The sequence below is a fragment of the Opisthorchis viverrini genome (assembly GCF_000715545.1).
Source record: "Opisthorchis viverrini unplaced genomic scaffold opera_v5_340, whole genome shotgun sequence".
In the NCBI taxonomy this organism is placed as follows: domain Eukaryota; kingdom Metazoa; phylum Platyhelminthes; class Trematoda; order Opisthorchiida; family Opisthorchiidae; genus Opisthorchis; species Opisthorchis viverrini.
In genome coordinates this window covers 371719-393178 of record NW_008751999.1, presented here as the reverse complement: position 1 = coordinate 393178, position 21460 = coordinate 371719, and the positions used below count along the sequence as shown (strand labels likewise).

The following is a 21460-nucleotide window of genomic DNA, read 5'->3' as shown; positions in this document are numbered from 1 at the left end:
GCCTGATGACGAATGAGCCTGGATAGCTCTCGATGAAAAATACCCTCCGCATCAGAACTGCAGTCCGTCGGGGCATAAGCCGACACGACAAACAGGCACCACTTTTTATGCCAGGAGGCATTGATCTTGATTGAACTGGATAACCGGACGGCGCAGAGACGACTGTTCACTGGGATCCAATCCAGCAAAGCGCGTTCAGCTCTGGGGCTGAGTGCAACTCCCACGCCATATATTCCACGAGTCATCGCTTCTGGGTCACCAGACACACGGAGGGAGAAATGTGAAAGAGCTGAGTTCATCCTTGGCGTTCTGAGATGCAGAACAACGCTCGAGTCTTGTATGCGTGTTTCGTGGACACGGCATACATCAATTTTAAGGGAGTACAGGGTTTCAGCAAGCATAGCCTGTTTGCCAATTTGACATAGAGTACGGATGTTAAAAGCTCCTATATAGAAAGGATCTCGTGGATTTAGAAAGGTGTTATTTTGTTTGCAGCGTGGAGCATAGGGCCCTTCGGTCAGATGACTGACAGTCAAATGGCCCAGCGACGTTTGCTTGTGCAGTGGACTTCAAGACTGTGTTCGGTTATGTCGACGGGTTGGCTATTTTCAACTCGCTTGCGCAAGAGGATATGCTCCAGGAGCTCGTTCATATCGAGCTCTGCTTGTATTCACACATTTCTGAGCATGTGAGAGTGTATGGAGGGCTCCCCAAAAGCTTTCCTACAAGCAATGGTGTCCGACAAGGAAGTCCGCTCCCTTCACCTTTGATTAATTTCGTTATCAGTGAGATGATGAGGTGAAGACTGGAATCTAACCGAGGACCTGATGTTCGAATCTCTCCTAGTGGGAACCTTATCCAACTAGAACATGCAGAGGACGTTCTTCTGACTTAAGCGTAAGCATCACCTAAGAAGTTGATCGAAGACATCAGCAACCGGAATTCAGCGCACTGTGAATACAGAGAATCTTGTGACGGCCTTTTCACTGCTCTTGTCCCAACTTACAAACGTTCCAACGGCAGGGGAATACCTGCATAAAAATTCGTTAGTCCAGAAATTCCGGCCTTGAAGTGAATATTAACTGCGGACATTGAATCTATCATAAAAACACTTAGATTTCTTGTACCACAAGGGTACTCCTGAAGGAATCACCGTATAGACGAATGCCTTCCAAAGAATTGAACAGTGTACAATTATTTCAGCAGACGGCATTTTGGTATCAATGTGCACGGGATTTGTGGAAAAAAAAACCATATTGCGTTATGGGTAGCCAAATGAATAGAACTATCCCGTCCAAAGATCACATTAAAAAGTGACCAAAAGTGCACCCTTCTGCGCAATGGTTTCCTCAGTGAGAAATCTTATCACTGGATCACATTGCACATGACCAGCTGAGACGTATTCCCATAAGGAGAATAACCGCATTGTGTTTTACATCTAACTGCTTCATTACCTACACAAACCAACAATCGTTTCATAAATCCTGATAAAGTGGTACCTTGAAAAAGAACTGAACAGCATCTGAAACGTACTGAACATCGACAAACACCACGTTGTCAGGTGTGGAGGAAATCGAGACCATCGATCGTAGTGCAGGCCAACAACGGGAACCCTATCCGATTCACAACGCAAGCATGTGGAGTCCGTAACTGACTGATCCGCTGGACAGCTCTCACAAGCTGTTGCGTTGTGGAGATGCGTTCCGAATGGGCATGTGCAGTCGACAGGATCCCCAGACTGCGGCAGCTGGACGCCTGTTTGTGTGTTGCAGATAACTGGTTCGATCCATTTGTAGGTCTTCCACGTCTACAATAAAACGGAACGTTGACATTGACCATTTGTAATACACCGGACTTGAAGATAAAGAAAACATCACTACCGGTACTCACTTGCTTGAAACTGATTTCCTCTGGCTCTGCACAGAAATGGAACTCAGTAGGAATGACCCAAATATAAAGTCCAATCTAAGGAAAATAGTCCCGAAGATATTGTTTTGGAGGTACTTTATCTTCGCACTTTACACATGACCTTCGGCATCAATGCCGTTGTTCCTATTGTAGAGTAGTTATCCTTGTTCAGAACCAATCCGAGAGAACAATTACACTATTCCTATAAGATAAAGACCTTACACATAGAATAGGGATCATCCAGATCACACCCAAAGCACGTGGATCCCACTACACATTTTGTCCTTGCAAATAAAAAATGCTTGTGATCGTCCAGATACGCCCTACATGAAAACAGTCTCTTGGAAGCACAAGGCTCCAACCTTTCAGATGCTGTTCACTCCATCTGGAGAATCCATCATAACTGTACCAGAGACCAACAAGAATTGGCCTGTCGAGAGGGCTCAGTTGAATTGAACCCAATTTATGAGCTGTAAACCACGTACCATGAATACATTGATCCCAGCGTCTATATTTTAAAACACCGGAAATTGAGACAGCGCGGAACATACAGCCAAGCATTGGGGGCTAAAATATCTTCAGTTAGTTCGGGGACTATGTAGTTACGCATTGATGGCGATAGCTTTGATGGACAAGCGATAGTGGATGCGCAACTGGGTCATTTCCGTCAGTGTCATTAACCAATGGTGAGTTGATTCCCGTGGTCCCCATCCACAGAGACGGCAGTTGTCAACCCGACTACGTTTACTGCCTAGTCGTCGTTGCCAGGTCATACAGTGTCGCTTCCACTCAGCACAGGGATGGACAAAATGGGGTTTGCGAAGCGGACCGTCTTCTGGCATGATGAGAACGTATCCTAACCAGCGTAACCTACGAAGCGTGAGTAATTCGTCTACTGCGCGAAAGTCCCTTCTTCCTAGGACTATCTGGCGTCGATTGGCTCGTCTGCAAGGATCAGGTTTGGGTTTGATCTCACCCAATCTTGTAGCAGCACTTTACAGGTGTGAAGTGCATGCCAATTCGTGCGGCGGTATTTGAGTTGTTTAAAACAACATCGTCCGCATACTCAATATCTGTGGGGGAACGTCCCGGGATCTCGACCTCCTGGTTTTCAGAGGCAGGCAGAGAAATTTCAAGCGGAACAGTCCTGAGGGCTAGTTTGTTGCGACAAGGCACGTGGCCGTTGGAGAAAAATCATCCAGTTTTTTAGCGAAGACATTGAAGGATGGTTTATTATCATTTTATTTATTTATTCTCAATTCGACTCCGTCCACTGTCTTTATGTATGTATACGTGTATGTGTATGTGTATAATACATACTCGTTAGACTCATCGACTCAGGGAGGCATTACAAAGAGCGCAACAGCCCTGAAAAGCGATGCTTTTCCGAAAGCCACAGAACAGACTGCAATTAATTGGTTATAAGAATATCTATTTTACTCCAAGGTTTCCAACATGTTTCAGGAGATATCCTACGCAGTTCTTATGCGGATTTCCTGACTGCATAAGTATGAAAGGAAACAAACCGCAGTTTGCTGTAGAGATACGAATCAGCTAAGCTGTACTGTGGGCTGCCCTTCTTTACGTGTTCATTCCTGACTGTGTCGTACTGTTTACAAGTACCGCCAGGCGCGTACCACAAAACCACTGGTCTTACAGGTAATATACTAACTTCCTGTTGTAAGTCTTCTGTGAAAGATCAACTCCAGAATGCCTCATCAGTAATGCCATTTGCTGCCTGTTGCACACGAGTTTAAGAAAAGCCCTGTAACTAGATTCATAAAAGCTTGTGCTTCTCAAGAGAAGTTTTCACGCGAGTAATATTGGCCTATCCAAAGGATAAGGAACATTGTAATGCACAAAGACCTGTTCGTACGAGCGTCAAGATAGACAAGCTAACGAATCTGGAAGAAGAGATTGTTTAGATAGTCGTTTGGGTAAGAAGATAGGTGTTGTGAAAGAGCGATCAGGAGGCAAACAATATATAATTTGAAAGAAGGACACGAATGCTATACGTGCAACTCACTTCTGAGGATCCCTCCTGAAGGACCATTCACACACTTTCCTAACGCTGATATCAAATAATGTCCGAGTCACGTTAGTGTGTTATTTTTATTTTTTACGTTCAGCTGTAACACCATTTCGGTGCCTATCTAGGATGCAACCCGAAGGTCGAGGGCCGGGATAACTTCAGGTTGCCCAAGCCTGGACAGGGGAAGTCGAGAGGTAGAGGTCGGGTTCGAGCCAAGGAACTTCCGGTTAGTAAACTCGCGTTCTAACCACTGCGCTATTTGAGTTAACTACTCAGGCATTCGAGTGCATAGGTGCATTGCAACACCAGGTAAGCACACTGAGATCGTCACAATATGTTGATCTTTTCCTTCTCAGCATGAAGGCTGTGCAGCAGCGAAGCAAGGAAGTCAATATTGCCGTCTGTAATGGAATCGATGAGAAAATAAATCAAGGACAAATGGCCTGAGCAACAGGAGCTTCGAATTCCCGGAGACTGATCAAAATTTTATTGGGGACGTCCATAGTTGGGTAAGTTGTTTTGTTCATGAAAGCTTCGTCATTCAAAAGTCAGAATGGCACATGCCAGATGGCACTATTGAAAGGTATTGTCGATTGATTTTAATTTCACTCAATATAACAATCTCATCTGTGCAGAAACAACCGTTGCACACCAACTTTGTGGTGTGTCGTCCAGAGGTAGTGGCCTGAACAACACGAACATACAAACGGACAATCGGAACATCATATGCGACAGAAAGTGGCAATATTCAAATACCTGTCAGTCTGTTGCTAGGTGAAGTCAGTATCCAAACCAAAACAGTAGAGTAAATGCTAGTAAACACCAGGGTGATTGGGCGAAAATGGTACAAAAGTGGGCAAGATTTTGGACGTTGAAGAAGCGAGAAGCAAACTACTATTATGGGTCTTCAAACAAGATTGAAGACAAGTAAAATGTGTCCAATGTCATGAATGGAAGACACATTAGATGACTGGTGGCTGGTGGCAAAATATGAACTATAGAGTACTGAGCATCAGAAAAAGGGTTACCAGTAGAGAATAAAGAAGTGATATTCACAGGCCGGAGGCATATTTGGGGCCCCTCTCTGAGATGAATGCATGCTTTCACTGCTCGTTTGAAGGTCACTCGTGAAATAGGTTTTTCCCGTTTTGCAAGAAAAAAGTGATGAACGGCACCATGCAGTTATAAGTGAATTTGATGCCTCATATATACAATATGTCACTTGTCTCAAAGCGGAGACTTGAACAATCAAATGCAATAGCACTTAAGCAACCAAGGTAACATCTCATCATTCTGTTCGCTACGGAAACCAGTGTCTTCAGTCACACATTTCCTTCTCCCTAGAATAGCTACTTCAAGCAGTCAAACAAAGGTTCTCCCTGAGATGGTTGCCTCTGATGGGAAGGCTGAGCAAAGCCAGACCATCTTGAAATGCCTATTCGGAAAGGAGTTGTCTCTTGAGGGAAACGGCTGGATTTGGCCAATGGTCATATCCTACACTCTAGGATCAATTTACACAATGCCATGGTCTCCAGAGGTAAGGTCGACACTGAGAGGCAGTACTCTCCAGCATTAATTTTTGAAGATATAGAACTTCGCTCGCATGAGACGCCACAATGCTGCAATGTGGATACATCACAAAGTGACACCATAACTCTAGTGTTTCCCATTTTGGTGTGGGCTACTCAGAATAATCGTGCCAAGACAGCAGTGTTCAAACGACAGCGATATCGATAAATATATAATCCGTTACGCATGCAAATGAGACCGTGTACAATGAAACGGTCAGATCAACCAACAGACGGGTGAGAACTGTGAATGTTTTCGAGTGCTTCATATCATCCTAATTCGGCAAAAGTTCTCGGTCGACCAAAGCCCCATCATCATCAGAGACAGGGTGTGGTTCACAACAAACGACAAAAATAAACAAAACCAAAATGGTTCTGACATTCTACACACAGATGTAGGGGATAAAAATGTAAATAACCTAGAGTAGAGTTCAAACACATACTATCTAAAAAAAATAAGCTCCCTTGGATGGGACTAGATTTTGCAACGTCTTAGGAACCGGATTATTCAACCAGCTGAGCTATAACGGACGCCGTTGCAGGGTATGAGACCGCACGATGATTCTTCTAAATTTATTGAAACGAATGCAAATTGAGTACAAACGTCAGGTTCGTAGTGAATGCCACACAAAGGGTTCACATCTAGTGATGAAAACATCGACTACTAGGCCACTAGGTAGAGGTGCAGAGAAGCAATGTGGAATCCAGGTGCACGCACCAGACCCTAAATGGCGCCGACAGCCCAACCGACAGCGCATTCATCCATTAATCTGAATGCCGAAAGTTCACGTATACCCAAGACTAACTTTTTCCCTTTTCGTCACATAGGATTGGATTCCTGTTGAGTATTACTTTGTATGCCGTGGAAATTGCCCTTATGTAGCACCCCAAGTCTTCACAATCCACACACCTCAGACCTGACACAAAATGAAGTTTGATGGTAGTCACGAAAGATGGGATTTGTTCACGAAGACATTGGTCATCCCAGTCACACTAAGTAACCCAAACATTCAATCCGAACAACATCTCTTACAATGTCAAAATCGCGCACACCAAATTTCAATCCACAGCGTGTGTAGCCTCCAAAATAGGGTCCTGTTTTGCCGGAATTGCGGCTCCTGACCAAGTGATTCATTTGCATAGTGGGGTCATTTCGTTTGACAATAAACTCAAATGAAAATCTTTGCATAGGGATTGCAAGCGGTTGCTTGAAAGGACACTTTATGTAGGGTACAGGAAACGTTGTCTCGTAAATGAAGATGGCAGTTGGCTGAATCCCTAAATCCGTTATCAAGACTTGGTTAAAATATACATTAATCGTACAGTCATCTGTTGATTTGTTGAACCAACTCTGTAGCACACTACAAGTGATGTGCAGTTCTCCACTTCCATCTATCATCCTAATGCCCAAAATACAGCAATGAGCACGTCGTAACTGACTATGATCTCTAGGCGGAGCATATCACTGCTGTACAACTTATTCGCTCAGCCTACAAGGTTTTTACTGTTGAAATATCGGCAAACCTGGTGAACAGTGCATGCCCTTAGGCCACGCCAGACCAACCTAACTTGAAACCTATGGTGAGATTTATCATGAGTACACGTCTCATGAATTCTGAGTGGGATTTAAAACCCCATACTTCGGCCAAAGCGGTAGCTGGCAGATCAACAGGGTGACCTAAACCTGTCGGACCAGAAAAGCGAACCAGAAGATTACTTAGTTCAATTTTTCCGGGTGAACTCTTAAGGGAACCATTGGACAGAAAACGCACACGGTAGTGAGCTGTTAGTGGACTTTGTACAAACCTCCGATATGGGTTACTTTCAGTTTTGAAAGCACTAAGGAGCTTTAGGTATTGCCGCTTAAAGAGACACGCTTCGGGACTCGTTAAGAGTGAAAAACCTTGCCAACCGCTGCAGGTTTTAAAGCTAAAGGTTATCAAGGTGTGCAGTGGACGAGCAAAACAAGACAGGAACTGGTTCATGTTCAAAAACATTCTTCCCTAAAGCCGTTGGAGATACAACCATAACTGCAATGTAGATCGCTAAAATCACTACTGAATCTTGTTGTGAATATAATTCCTGTGTGTCTCTCTCACAGTAGAAATATGTTATGCGTATCATATTCACACAAATACCGTGGGTGAAACATAACAGACGTATACAGAAAGATGGGCAGACGTGAATTTACTTTTCCTTGTTCATCACATGGGGTCCACACTCCCATGAAATCTTTCTCCGTACATGGAAGTCTTCGGTTGCATTTATCCGAGCCGGGACCTGGAGGAGGAATACAGAGCGAAAGGATATAAAAATCGAGACGTTGGGAAATGAAGCACTCCATCGCTTGTTGACTGTAATAAACAGATAGCCTGATACGAGGTGGATGGCGAAAGCATTCAAAGTTCAACCACTCATGTGCCTTTTTTCGGTCTTGTAGGATTGTTGATTCAGCTGTGGTAGGGTACACTGCAACAGCCAGCCAAATGTCAGTTAGATCGCGGACTTCATATGCGGGGGGTTATTGGCCCGCAAAGTCATTTCCGTTCAGTCATCAGTCGAGTGGAAACAATTCAACGGCAGTGAGGTAGTGACCTATCAATAAACACTCAGTATTCATTCATGTTGGACCGAGGAAGGAAAATTCGGTATTTAGATCTGACTCAGGTACTTGACTATAAAAACGTCAAGAGTTCCCAGGGGCATGGTACTTGGTCTAAAGGCTTATAACTATCCTTCTGTCTAAAATTTGGTGTTTGTTATCATCACTCCACAAAATCTAGTCTTGTACATGTAGCCCAAGTTTCATCTCAATCGGTTGGATGATTTGTGTAGTCTGAAGCAGTTTCATCGTTATATCACGCAATTCCCGTCTGGGGCTCTCTGGGGCAGGTTATGAAAACCAATAAACTAGCTTAAGGACATCTGCGTGATCGGCCCAAGCCTGACAGCGTCATGTTCACTAGGGCTCTGTCTATGCATGTCCAGTCCCATCTTACGAAACTCCTGCAGAGGCAAGCGTCTCGAATGTTCGATAAGACGACTCGCTTATCTTTGCGCACGGCTAACCATGCGTTCGTGAGACATGACATATACACTTAATCAGGGGTTACTTGCACGTGCGCACGACCTGTTGTGAGTTGTTTAGCACCTGCACTGAAGGTTTGAAGACCTGATGCTCATCTGATCTATGCATTTGCTGACGTATCACCAGCTGGTGAGGAATTCTAAGGTACAATACAATTGGTGTCTGTGCTTGAGTGATGGACACACGAATCCAACGTTCGATTGAGTACCCGTCCTGGCTTGTGAAAATATGCCAATGGAATACGCACCCAGTTGAACACACTTAAACTGCTCATGGATTATAATACTTTATGATCCGTGTTGGGATTTAGATGAAGGAATGGCATTTATCAGAATGTGATATGCATCGGAGCTTTATTGGAAATGTCACTCTTCATTTCTGTGGAGTGAAGATATTGCTTCACAAATGCTCTCTCTGCACAGTGATGCCAAGAAGTTGCTTTTTTCTTCACGGAGAAAGAACTGCGGTGCAATATAGCAAAACACACAGTTCACAAATCCGTGGATCGATTTGCCCTTACCTGTGCGGTATTCAAATTTCTAAAACTAACCGCGGAGCTCATTACTTGGCTTTTTAGACTATTGATAAACAGTTTATGAATGAGGTCGCGCTTTCGGTTCATCGCTTTTATACAGAACATCTGAAAAGTGGTCACTCGAGCAGGGGACCATATGATGTGAACTCCGCGACTAAAGGAGAGTGGCAGAGTATCTTGTTTAAGTGTGACTTGATCAGACTGCCGATCAACTGCTTATGGCCGAACGGTCGAGCTACTGACCCCGATGTCGCGGGTTCGAATCGTAAGGTTCACATTGTTGATGATTCCCAAAGAGGATGAAACACCCGTACAGTCCTCAGTTTTTGGCATAAACCGGTTTAACTTACAAGACTAAATCTGTATTGTTCTATCAAAGTACTTGACTAGATCATATCAAGCTGCGGACGAGCAGTACAGTGCCTCGATCTGGCTAGGACGACTACGTCTGCATTTGATGCTCTAAGACAATTTTGGCTCTTTTGGCTAGGTGGAAACAAGGACATTTGCAATTAGACAAATGATGTTCAACTGACCCCTTTCATACTGTGATGAGCTTGATCAAATCCGAATAGAATACAGATGAGTTTCAAATAGCCTCATTCCTACCACTGTTTCTTAATGAGAGCTAAAGGAGTGGCTGGTAAAGCACATATAGAGGAACGACACCGCCACCAGGTGATACGTTCGTATGTGACGTTTTTCCTCTCAACATTTCAGACGGCACGCTTGAAAAACGTCCGCGTGACTTCAAACATTTCCAGAATCATCTGTGTTCGCCTGGATATCTTGCTGCACTCAGCAGTTATGCTAAACCCAGTCCAACTGACCATACAGAAGAAGCTTGCACGGATTTTCCTCGGTGTTCTGGTATTGATGATGCGGCTCCATTTCAATACGTGGCTAAAAATAGTATTTGCCAAAAAAACTACTGGAGAAGTGTGTGGAGAAGTGTCTCAAGCAGCTGCATCCACCATCCACACGGAGGACTACTGTACGCAGAAATGCTACCTATAACTGATACACTGAAAATCCGGGTGATCCCAGTGCTTGGGGGGGATAATGTTCCATTATCAAGGAAGTGGTTCAAAGAAGGATCCCTGAAAGGGTAAAAGTATGGGTTGAATTGATCATTTGAATGGAGCCATAGTCCCTCGGACCACACAAACTTCACCAGCTGCCTTATGACAAGAAAATCGTTAACAGACCTACTCGACAGGTCAGTTTAATATATTTTACTCCCTCTCGTCTTGTGGGGGCTCGGTATATCGGCCAGACGATGTGACTTGTTCAAATGTCCGAACACGTCCCACTTTAGCGGATGACACATCTGGAACTGTACACCGACGGCTCAACCTTGGCTCACTTAGCAGATACATCGTTTCCACACGGTTGGTAGAAAATCACCAATGGTAAGTTTGTTGCCAACCGAATTCGGAAAAATTTCCTTCAGATATCGTGTTTACACGAGCTACAGTGATACGGACGTCATTTCCTAACAGAAAACACCAGTACAAGTGAACAGTCCCAGCCACCAGCGCTTAATGGGTGCCAATGATCTCATGATCCGTGATCCCTGTGTTATCTCTTCTACCTAGTGCGCTTACTGCTTAATTGCCGATTGATCAACTTAGACACGTCCTGTTAGGAACGGTACAGTACATTCAACTGAACTGATGGGAGCACATACAGAAGTCGAAGCTGAACTCACTTGAATATTCGTCAACGGCACAGGCGCTACAAGCCTGGGCACCAGCGGGTGAAAATGTGTTCGCTGGACACGACTCGCACTGAGACATTCCTCCGGCGTTGGCGTAGGTCCCTGCAGGACAAGCATTGCAATGTAATATTGGTGGAGTCCCTCTGATCCGGATTTCAGTTATCTTGATAGAAGCAACTCGATTACCGAAGAGATAGCCAAAAGTGTTCTCATCAACAAACATTTCCCACTGTATCACATATCGTCCTTTCCGTAGTGGGGCAGAGACATTGTACAGCACATTTTGACCGGTTCTTTGGATAATGAATGTAGACTCAGGTAGGCGCGTACAGTGCTCGTTGTGAATCTGACAAAAACCGTGAAAATTGAAAAACGGTATCAACATGGTCAAACCTAATATGAGAGTAGATGATATGAGAGGAAACTGGATGGATCTGAAATCATCTTCGGTGTCTTCTGCACCCAGATGCTGTGTTGGTCAGACAGATCACAGGCACAGACAGACCACAACTCGGACTTTGCTCACATACCTACGGTCCACTCAACTACCATATGGTGAAGGGTCAACAAAAGCTCTACAGACATTTGGTTCTCGCTGGGGATAGGAAGCAGTTGAATTCAAACAAGCGGGCTTTCACGTGTGATAGGATAAGCTTCTTCTCTACGGACCAAGCAAAATTTATTAAGATTATCAGCAACCCGGTCAAGTAAACGGGAGAATCACACTTACAGGCTCAATATCATTTAGTTGTAATGATATTTTTTACGCCAACCGGCTTGAGCCAGTGATATCAGTTAGCCACCATGTCATTTTGTGACCCCAGCAAAGCACAGGGAAGGTCAAGTGGAAGGCACTAAGCACCAACAGAACCAAGTTTTCGTGACATCCTTCGTTCCCTTTGACCACGTCAAATTCTGTCCACCTTTAGGTTCCCACCACTCATTCACTTAGTCGAGGCATAATGCCTAGGTCGAATTGGTTGAGCCGTCCAACAAGCGGGACGCCTAGCATCTTGCAGGGTTGTGGACAGAACACTCCAGTATGAGCAAACAACAGAAGATGTGCTGTCCGAAACAGACTTCACTAGGTGATTTTGGGAGACTTGTTTCACATGAGGAGCTTCTCAATGACCAGGTGGGCTTGCGCAGCTAACGCGTCCCTGAAAATTGCGACGACAAACAGCAAAGAACAAGCGTGTGATCTGAATCCACATAAGTGCTGAAAAACGAGTTGAGCCACGCCAGCTGTAGCTGATGGCTATGTGATATATCTGTGCTGGAGGTTGTCTCTCACGCTGGGAGCACCAGGTTGCCAAGCGGCTTCAATTGTTCCGGAAGTTGGTGTCGCACAAAACAGTCTGCGGTCAGCACAAAACTGCGGCAAGTGTTCGCCGATGTCCGTGTGTCTTGATTCCATTCCACGACAATCACCTAATTGAGCCTCAGCAGCGTTACGTATACCTACTCACGCACCCACATCTCCGACAACCAAAAAAAATATCTGGGCTTTCAGCTCGTCGCAAGAAGGCGGCCAAAGCATCCTAAGAACTGTCTTTGACTGTACCACAGCTAAAGCCTGTTGGAGAAAGGCGATTACTATGAACAGACAGCGACGTCACGTTTACGGGATAGTTTAACAGACGTTGCCAAACGAGCGGCACGAAGTCCATTGCCAACGGACGATCATTCAGGCAGAGTCCGTTCAGCTCGGTGGCTCAGAACAATGACCATCCCAGCAGAATCAGCAGCACAGGTTTGTAAATTATCAGGGGGCGCAATCGGAAGCGAGCGAAAGCTGATGGGGTTTGTTCAAAAGTCGCACTTGGGTCTTGAATCCTCTAATCATATAGACAGCGAGTCCAGTCTACATACGATAGCGGTCTGCTTTAGAGCTGGTTTTACAGTACGAATGTTAAAGGTTGTGAGATATATTGAGCGCCTGGATCTGAAGAACGATTTGAAGAATGATGGCTACGACGTGGTAGATAAGTTATTCGTAGATATTGCGACTAGCAATGATGGGTGGTGAACGGACCTGTCAGTCCTTAAGGATGGATCTATGGTGATGCCACAGTCAACGAGGAAAGGAGGAGGAGATCAAACGTGTGAAAGAGGAAGGATTGAGCCTTCACTTCAGAAGGGATTGGTAAACAATCGGTAGTTTTAATTTGGGCAATGTTTCGCTTTTGACACAAAAGCTTCATCAGGCCAAGTGAGCAGATCACCAAGTTGGTCAGATTTTAAGGCAGACGGAGAAACAATCAGTAAGACCTCTTCGTATTGGCGCACTAGATCGGTTTTTGAATGTCAATTAATGGCTCTTGTCGGTTAGTGTGGTTGTCAAAATCTTGCGTTGATGGATTGGGGGAGTTTCAAATTAATTCTGATTGGGTTTGGTTCGATAATCTTCCACTTCAGGGCGCTTCAATTGATGATTCACCTCGGGTGCCACTGGGCTTTGTGGGTTTGTGAGTGCTGCGACAATTTAGTTGGGGGGGGATGAGGTCAAGTGGAAGTCAGATGATGACTACTACTCCTTATGATGACCGCACACCAACACGTGTCAGCTCGACTGATCCAAAACCGTTCTCCACACGCTCGCTAGTTCCATGCCTTCTATTCCGTTAAGACTGGGATGCTTGGTGATTACTACCGCCTCAACCATCAGTCTGTGAGGTGGACCCTAGTCCTCGCCTCAAAATCTCAACATTTTCTAAATCTATTTTGTGTCCCGTGTCCAGTGCATGTTCTGCAATTGTCGAGTCTTTGAGTAACACTCGATGTTCAGTCTTTACACTTGATTTCGTAGACACAGTCCCTAGTTCCGTTTGCCGGGAGGCGATCCTTCGATTGCACCAGTGCAGAGCGTTTCCCCTCTGGAAAGCTACTCTTATTTTGCCCGTGTTTAGAATCCCTCGAATGATCTCCGATGTCCCTAGTTTACATGGAATAACAGCCGTCCCGAGCCACTCCGTTTGGATTTCGGCACCCGTACCAGCGCCCTTCATAATTGACGCCTAATCAAACTAGTTGGATATCCACCATCCCGAAGTTTGTTCCTTACTTCGATCCGATCAACTTCTGTGCAAAGGGCCCTTACACGCTTAAACACTGCTGAGGCAATACTATCGAATACGGATTTCGGATGGGCAGGCGAGCAGTTCAAAACTGCCCAGTGATTGGTTCTCTATCTACCTTAAAATCTGGCCAACTTGGTGACTTGGCTTGATGAAGCTTTTGTGTCAAAGGAGAAACGTTGTCCAAATAAAAACTACTGATTGTGTACCAAGCCCTTCTAGAAGGATGACTTCTCAATCGGTTCCAAATTTTTTCCAGAAGGATTGAGCCTGTTTTCGCTTACTTACCCTACTGTATACAACAAATAAGGTCACCCGATTGATGTCAACGCGTGACGGCCGATGGGGCGTGAGATTAGTTGTAATTGTGCCATTCATAATTGGACGTGTGCCAGGATACTGCCAGGGTGCACACACCTAGAAAGAACGAGCAGAGCCCTGAACTAAAGTCATAGGTTATAAATCCTACTCACTAACCAACCCCGTATGAGGCACAGTGTAGCTTAATGGGTTAATAAGGTGCACAAACTGTCACACCGTGGTAAGGTCCACTCGTGAAGGGTGTCACGGGCCATATCAAATTCAGTATGCACTTTCCGTCTTCATGTCTTTGGCCAGAATTCGCCATCCATGTTGAAATCATCCTGTATTCTAAGCGAACTAGGAAACTAGCCTTTACCTTAATGGCTCAGTACAAGGAAATGCAAATGGGGCTGAAGCTCTACTCACTGACATTTGGTGATGGAAGTTTCACCTACAAACTGAAGAACAAGGGGTTGTGTCCTATGTCTCAACTGGATGGACTGCCGTATCCTGACAAATTGTAACGTTGCTGAAAATTCCTGGACAACTCAGCATCGGTTTAAACACTCCTGAGGACCATCAGGTATATCGATCCCAGTAAAGCATTACAAGAAACCGATTCAGTTTGGACACATTTGAGTATCCTGAAAAAACCAAGTTCGATTGCAAACTATTCCATAACCGTTCAGCTGTAACACCCTTCCGGTGTCTAGCTGCCATGCCACCCGAGGGACACACGAGGGCTGGGATACTGCCAGGTTGCCCAAGCCTAGACAGGGGAATTCGAGAGGCAGAGGTTGGGTTCGAACCACGGACCTTCCGGTCAGTAAATTCGCACTCTAACCAATTGAGCCATCTCGATACAATAATGCTTAACTGCTGACCAAACCATGAGCATAAGAAACAAAAAGAGAACGTGGAAAGCCGGAAACTTACTAGCTTCTTTGTGCTGCTGCCACTATCTCCAGCTTTCTCATGATGCTATACAATCGAGTTTGAAACTAACCTGGCCACAGTTAAGGATCGGCGCGTTCAATGTAGAGTGAAAAAACCGGTTGTATTTTATTTGGATGAGTTTCTACCGGAAGATACTTTTCCATTCGGAATGCTGTCACTTAAATGTGTGAGAATCAGGAAGTGGTGATGAAAATGTTACAGGAGCATGGAAGAATTGAATTACATCCCCACACTACACTCATTTGAGAAGTCCTCCAATCCTTACGCAAACATTCCGTTTAATCCACATGATAAAGAATTTCGTACTTGTTATGAATTGGAAACAGTGCGCAGGTACGAAAAAGTTCTCCCGTTTAGCAGTGATTACTGTGGCGCGTTGATGATGATGATGATGATGATGATGATGATGATGATGATGATGACGATGATGATGAGCTCCGATAGGACGGCACCCGATTCCAATGATTCCCCAGGTTTGAAGGACTAACCGGAATAATCGCGTCAGCACAGGAGAATCATTGGAACAAATATAATGTAGAAACATACATTACAGATAAGGCAGCTACTTAAAAGTGACGAAACGAAAGCCGTACCGTGGGCATCTGTCATCTTTGCTGGCAAATGGCTATAACTAACGGAACAATAAGGTAAGTTCACTCCACAAAATCAATTCTTCCCCCAAAAAAGCTCCAGTAACATTTTATTTAGCTGGTGTTACATTTGGCAGTGGATGACCGGCGTAGATTGTTCAGGCATTCAAGCAAACGACGCATCTCCACAAATGTATACGTGCACACATCTGCAAACAGCAATGAAATGAATTAACGACAGTTACCATGGGAACTCAGTGAGGACGCACTGCTCATCGGTAAAGTCTAGCTATGGTCGTTCAATCCAAAGTGGACGAAAGTGGGAGACTTACTGTGAAAAAGACCATGGTTGTAGTATCCGCGATATTGTACATGAAAGAAACTTCTCCGTCCTGTAGGTTGTTTAACTGCAATGATAAAACCGCAGAACAGCCAGGTGTCGCCTTGCCGAGTAGGTGGTCGCCCATAGGTGTCCATTGAGTACTGTGCGTGGTGAAGTTAATGACCGTTAAGGCTCAAAATTACGCTCAAAGACGTCAACTAACAAACCATTGATTATAAATTAGTCAGTCAAAAGTCAAAGAATCATACGAGCAGCTGATGATACTCATATGGGACTTTGAAAAGTTCGCTAGTAAGCGTAGCCACACTGTTGCTCTGACAAGTAACAGTACGACACTGCTTGTTGACGAGGCCAATAGCTCAACCTAACGATGGATACCAAAGGATAAAATGAAACACTTGCAGAAATGGAGACCGGGTAATGAACGGATGACGGACGAAGAAGTATCATAATGAACAGCATGCGATCGCGAAAAATGTTATACACTGGACACTAAAATACGGATGTTCGGAACATGACCACCCGGATAGAACATGCTAGCTGGTATACTATAGGCTTAGGTGGTTTTCGAATTCAGGTAATTGAGTTGCGAATTGCAGAATAATCATCATAAACAATGAGACGAGCAACTGTTTTCATCCTGGAGTACCGTTCAGACGAACTCGGTAGGATGTGGTGGCAATAAAGCCAGTGACCTTGATTAGACAGCATATCTTGCAACGTCAGCAGCCATGTTCAAGTGAAGTAGACCTTATCTTCCAAATCGGATCGCATAAACCACCTTTTCAAGCATCTGAAAAATCAAATGTTCGCCTGGGAGCTTGGGCGATGCTGATGAAAATGTCTAAAACGACGACCATCTCAGTACACGGCCGGGTCACAGCCATCCACGGTGCTAGATTCTTTTCCAATTTTCCGTTTTTAAATTTTCTCGTCACTGGTTCGTTCACATCAACCAATGTCACCAACAGATCTGAGACATCGGCAGCAGAAAATCTGGAGAGGTCTCAGATTATTAACCAGCAAATGCCATATACCACAAAAATCCAACAGCACTATCCACAGTACGGGCTGATACACACGACCCTTGAGATCCAAAGACATAGCTTCCGAACTCTACAAGTGACGCGAACCGGTAATCTGGTTCAAGTCTCACAGCAACGTGTGCTGACTTCACCAAACACACGTCCGTTGGAACTAATGAGACTGTCGCAACACTTAAGCGATGCATTAAATTTGGTGTATCCACAATTACGATCCTGCTCTCGGTTCATGGGCCGTATTGCACAGCATTTTGCAGTCACGCGGAAACGTAGAACCGAGAGGAGCAAAAAAACTGTGTGAAGTCTCATATACCAAGCTCGTCTGAGACGGTATGCATTGGCGATGTGGAGCAGCACAACATAAACATGAAATACAGGAATCCGTGAAATACACTAATTTGTCAACTAAGCTGGTTTTGACGGGATACTCACCTGGAACCCAGGTGGATCTCTTGTTTATGATGTGCATTAAGTCTATACACAAAGTTGTTCAAAATCAACAAACAGCCCGCCCAGCTACGTTGGTGCAACTACTCGAATAGCGAAAACAGCAGGAACAAACACTTTCCCTCATACTTCTGCACTTCCCTCGGTAAAGTTGTTTTCCTGTATCGGATGTAAGCAAACCAATCGGTCAGAAACACTTCTGTACTCAATCGATTGCGTCCTAAAATAGGTGCAAGCCTAAAGGTGAACCGAACCGAATCGGTCCGAACTGCGTTCCGTTGTCGCTTAGATGAACTGACTACTTCTAAAGCCGGTAAGAATGTCAGAGAGACTTCGAATATGACCATGTACGACAAACTTGGTGACCAGTACATTACGACCCAACTTTGTGCTGAACACATGGAAAGGCACACAAATGGGAAAAAAACATATTTGCTTCAGAAACTAACTAATGAAGCTTCAGTTGTGACGCCATTTAGCTTCATAGCATCGTCCAACTTGAAGGAAGAGCGAGGGCTAATAAAGACCCCAAGGCTGATGAAGCACAGAAAAGACTAACATAATCAGCGTGCGTAGTGCATGGCCAAGCCACTGACGTTAAACGATCTGGATCCTTTCCGCGATTGTAGTACCTGATGCACAACCAAATATCCGTTTTCTAATCATCTCGTTACGAATTTTCTCAAGCCATCCGACATCAAAAACGCTTCCGAGGCATCCGTGGTCAAAAACTGAAGAGGCGTCATATCACCTTACCGCACAGGCCGTCTCGCAACCATACAACAATGCAGCCCTTACTGTGGCCTAGTACACACGGCTCTTGAGACCCAGTTATATGTCTTTTCACGCCATAAGTGACACAAAATAGTAAAGGTTATTCCGGTCTTTGATATTCTTGAACTGACTTCATCAGACAGACTTCCGTCAGAGCTGGTATAACTACCGAGGTAAGTAAAATCCTCCGGGATCCTCCACTGATTCCCCTTGAAATGTAAAGGACGTGTTCAAAGACTGTCCATTCTGAAGCATTAATTTGCACTTTGAAGGTGTAAGGCGCATATCGAAGGATGGAATGACAGCGGTCAGTTTATTCAACAGAGGTTTTGCTTCGCCTTCGACAATATCGCCTGCATACTCCAGATCGACAAGTTTCTCACCAGCGAAAATTTCAACAGCGCGGTATCTGAAAACCTTTCAGCATCCCCCTCACTATTTTAACAATGGCAAAGTTGAATAAGAACGGGAAGTGGACATCCCTGTCGGATACAGCTTTCTGCAAACTCACCATTCACTCTCACACGGCGAGTAGTATGCTAACATAAAGACCACAGTATGGTCACAAGAGTTCTAATGCATAACTTGCTGAGCAACTGTTTAAAAGCACTAATTGACCGATAGAATCGAACGCACGCTTGAGGCTAAGGAACATCGAGATTGTGAATCGTCTGAACACATGGCGCTGTTCCAACAAAAGCAAGATGGCACATCAGTAGAAATGTGTACTCGACCACTTCTGAGGCTGGAAGGTGTTCCATGAGCACAGTGCACTTTTCTGTTGAAGTTAGTAATCCGGATTCGAGGTGGCAGGGGAGAAAATGAATTGTTGTACAAAGCACCGTACCAAAAGTCGAAAGGTTCCAATCCATGCATATCAGAGAACAATTTTGTTCCCTGACTGTATCGCTCACAAGAGGTTTCCGATGGGGATTCAGACGAACCAATTGGAACAGCCCGCGAAGTATCCAGCATTTTTCGCCAAGTACATCGGCTCGCATCGACACACCGTTTCACCTAGCGTGGGAAGAGCCAACAGGCCGTTGTGATTGCCACCACGAGGAATCTGTCGTTGGGCATCCAACGAAACCATGGTCCATCAGAGATGCGGTGTTTCCAAGGGTTTGACTGGGTTCTATCGTACCAAGTGACCGTTAATATCTGACGTCGCACCTTCCGGCAAGCTTTCGACGAGCCGGCTGGTAGGTTCGTTTGATTCTCAGATCCACCACCAGCTTCTCAATGGCTAAATGAGGTATGCACGTTTTGTGGACAGGAAAAGCGCGATGAAAAACAGCGGCGGACAACTGCATGGGCGGAGTCCACACCGTAATTCCAGAAGAAGCGGTAGGTAGTTATCGCCCTCGCCACCGATAACTGATGGCGATGTGGTATTTTTGGATTCGGGCCGGTTCATTAGTGACCACCACGTCATCAGACGAATTCCACTCTTCCACTGCTCTGCTTAGACACAGTCTGTGATCGGCACATATCTAAAGTAAACGATCTCAAAGGTTAGATAAATACCAACGGGTATCCTGTCAAATAGTGACACTTCCGCTCGATCATCCAACCCAGTATATCCAGTTGCAGCGGCCTCCGCATCTTCAGGGATACGCAACGGGAACATGGAAGAGAGCAAGGAAGTGTCCGTTCAAATACAGTACTGGCGTCCTTAGTTCTGACAGACAGCATACATCTATGCACAGACGATCCAGCGTACCAGCAACACCCATTTGTCGTCTTGCTTGCTTTCGCCTACGAACATTAAAGGGACCTACGTAGACCGGCTTTCAGCGGTCCAGAAACAGACTTCCAAGTGTTTAGGGTTGATACTGAAGTCGGACACGCAGAAACTGCAGCTGCGTGTGGCTCATGGCGAACAAAGTGGACAGCCCTAGTGCTAGGACCTGTGGTGAAAGTAGTCGAATTGGGGTGGAGTAAGGTAGAAGAGCGAATGCGTGAAGAGAGATGTCAGCAGTAGCATGCTAGCGACCGGCACGTCCCCTGATCATAATGTAGGCGGAAACCGGGCGAAATAAACGTCCAGCTTAATGTCATCGGTGGACGGATAAGAAACCAAACTAAACCATATGGAAAGCACTCAAGCGACAGCAAAGCTTAGTGCAGATAATCTGTCATAAAAATCCTGGTCACGTAGTTGGTGGTCGCGGCCAACCACTTCAACAAAAGCACTCACGAGTTACACCCATCAGGCATCTGTGAACTGTAGGTAACATCTGTGGCCAGCTCGGTTGGAATTGTCTTCCACTTCGAAAGTTCAAGCACGTTTCCACGAGAATAGGTGCCAGCAGGGCATAGCTTGCATTCTTGAGAGTCCATGTCTAGATAGTGACCGGCTGAGCAAGTTTTGTCTGTAAGGGTAAGCACAAATGATAGGTAAACCAACTCACCACAGTTGTGTTGACGTCTGGGAATGCTCTCCCTTGTCAACAAACAATCATTGTTTTCTTCAGGCACCTTGAAAACCCACCGGTTACCCCTCGCACTGCAATCTGATGCTTCGTAATGGAGACTGGACTGCGAAAAATATTCAGTGGAAGGGAAGTACACAAACCGAGGCACATGACTCCCCTTTCACGTGCAATAAAGGGACAAGAGTTAACAGTATCCAAGGAGATATGAGAATAACCATAGGAAAAGCTGGAAAACAAAGGCAGCGGCTATGAAGGTCAGGAAACAAACAATTCCCACATTCTGGTGACTCGTTTTGACCTACAAACCCACCTACGATTCTTCCAATAGTAAGCATTCAATCCCTCAGATACACACATGGGAGCTGTGAGGTTCCAACTTTTGGCGGTTCGGCAGTGTACCACCTCACACAATTCGCTGCCCTGTGAATCATTTCTTCCAACCCAAGACCGTCCAAACATGGCAATAACATCTAAAGAGATGGCTAGCCTATGTTCGTATACGAAACAGCCTAGCAAAGTGGCCGTTCAGTAGTGACTTCTCACAAGTGGGCCTTCTCGTTTATACACACTACGTGTCACAGGACCTAAACATTATTCGTACGCGGCTGCTGGCAAACCCGAGAAGATCCGCAAACAA

At 45.1% G+C, this 21460-nt stretch overlaps 1 protein-coding gene across 1 annotated transcript in view; it reads right to left on the bottom strand.

Moving 5' to 3' along the window:
• Positions 1-21158, bottom strand: part of T265_10183 (hypothetical protein) — a gene marked incomplete at both ends in the record, with an annotated part of 24182 nt that extends 3024 nt beyond the window's left edge. Inside the window, 7 exons of the mRNA XM_009176477.1 lie at positions 44-511; positions 1534-1807; positions 7700-7788; positions 10843-11197; positions 16111-16261; positions 20586-20760; positions 21134-21158. Coding sequence (XP_009174741.1) covers positions 44-511; positions 1534-1807; positions 7700-7788; positions 10843-11197; positions 16111-16261; positions 20586-20760; positions 21134-21158 — 1537 coding nt within the window. The remainder of the gene's footprint in view (positions 1-43; positions 512-1533; positions 1808-7699; positions 7789-10842; positions 11198-16110; positions 16262-20585; positions 20761-21133) is intronic.
• Between the last annotated feature and the right edge of the window lie 302 nt (positions 21159-21460).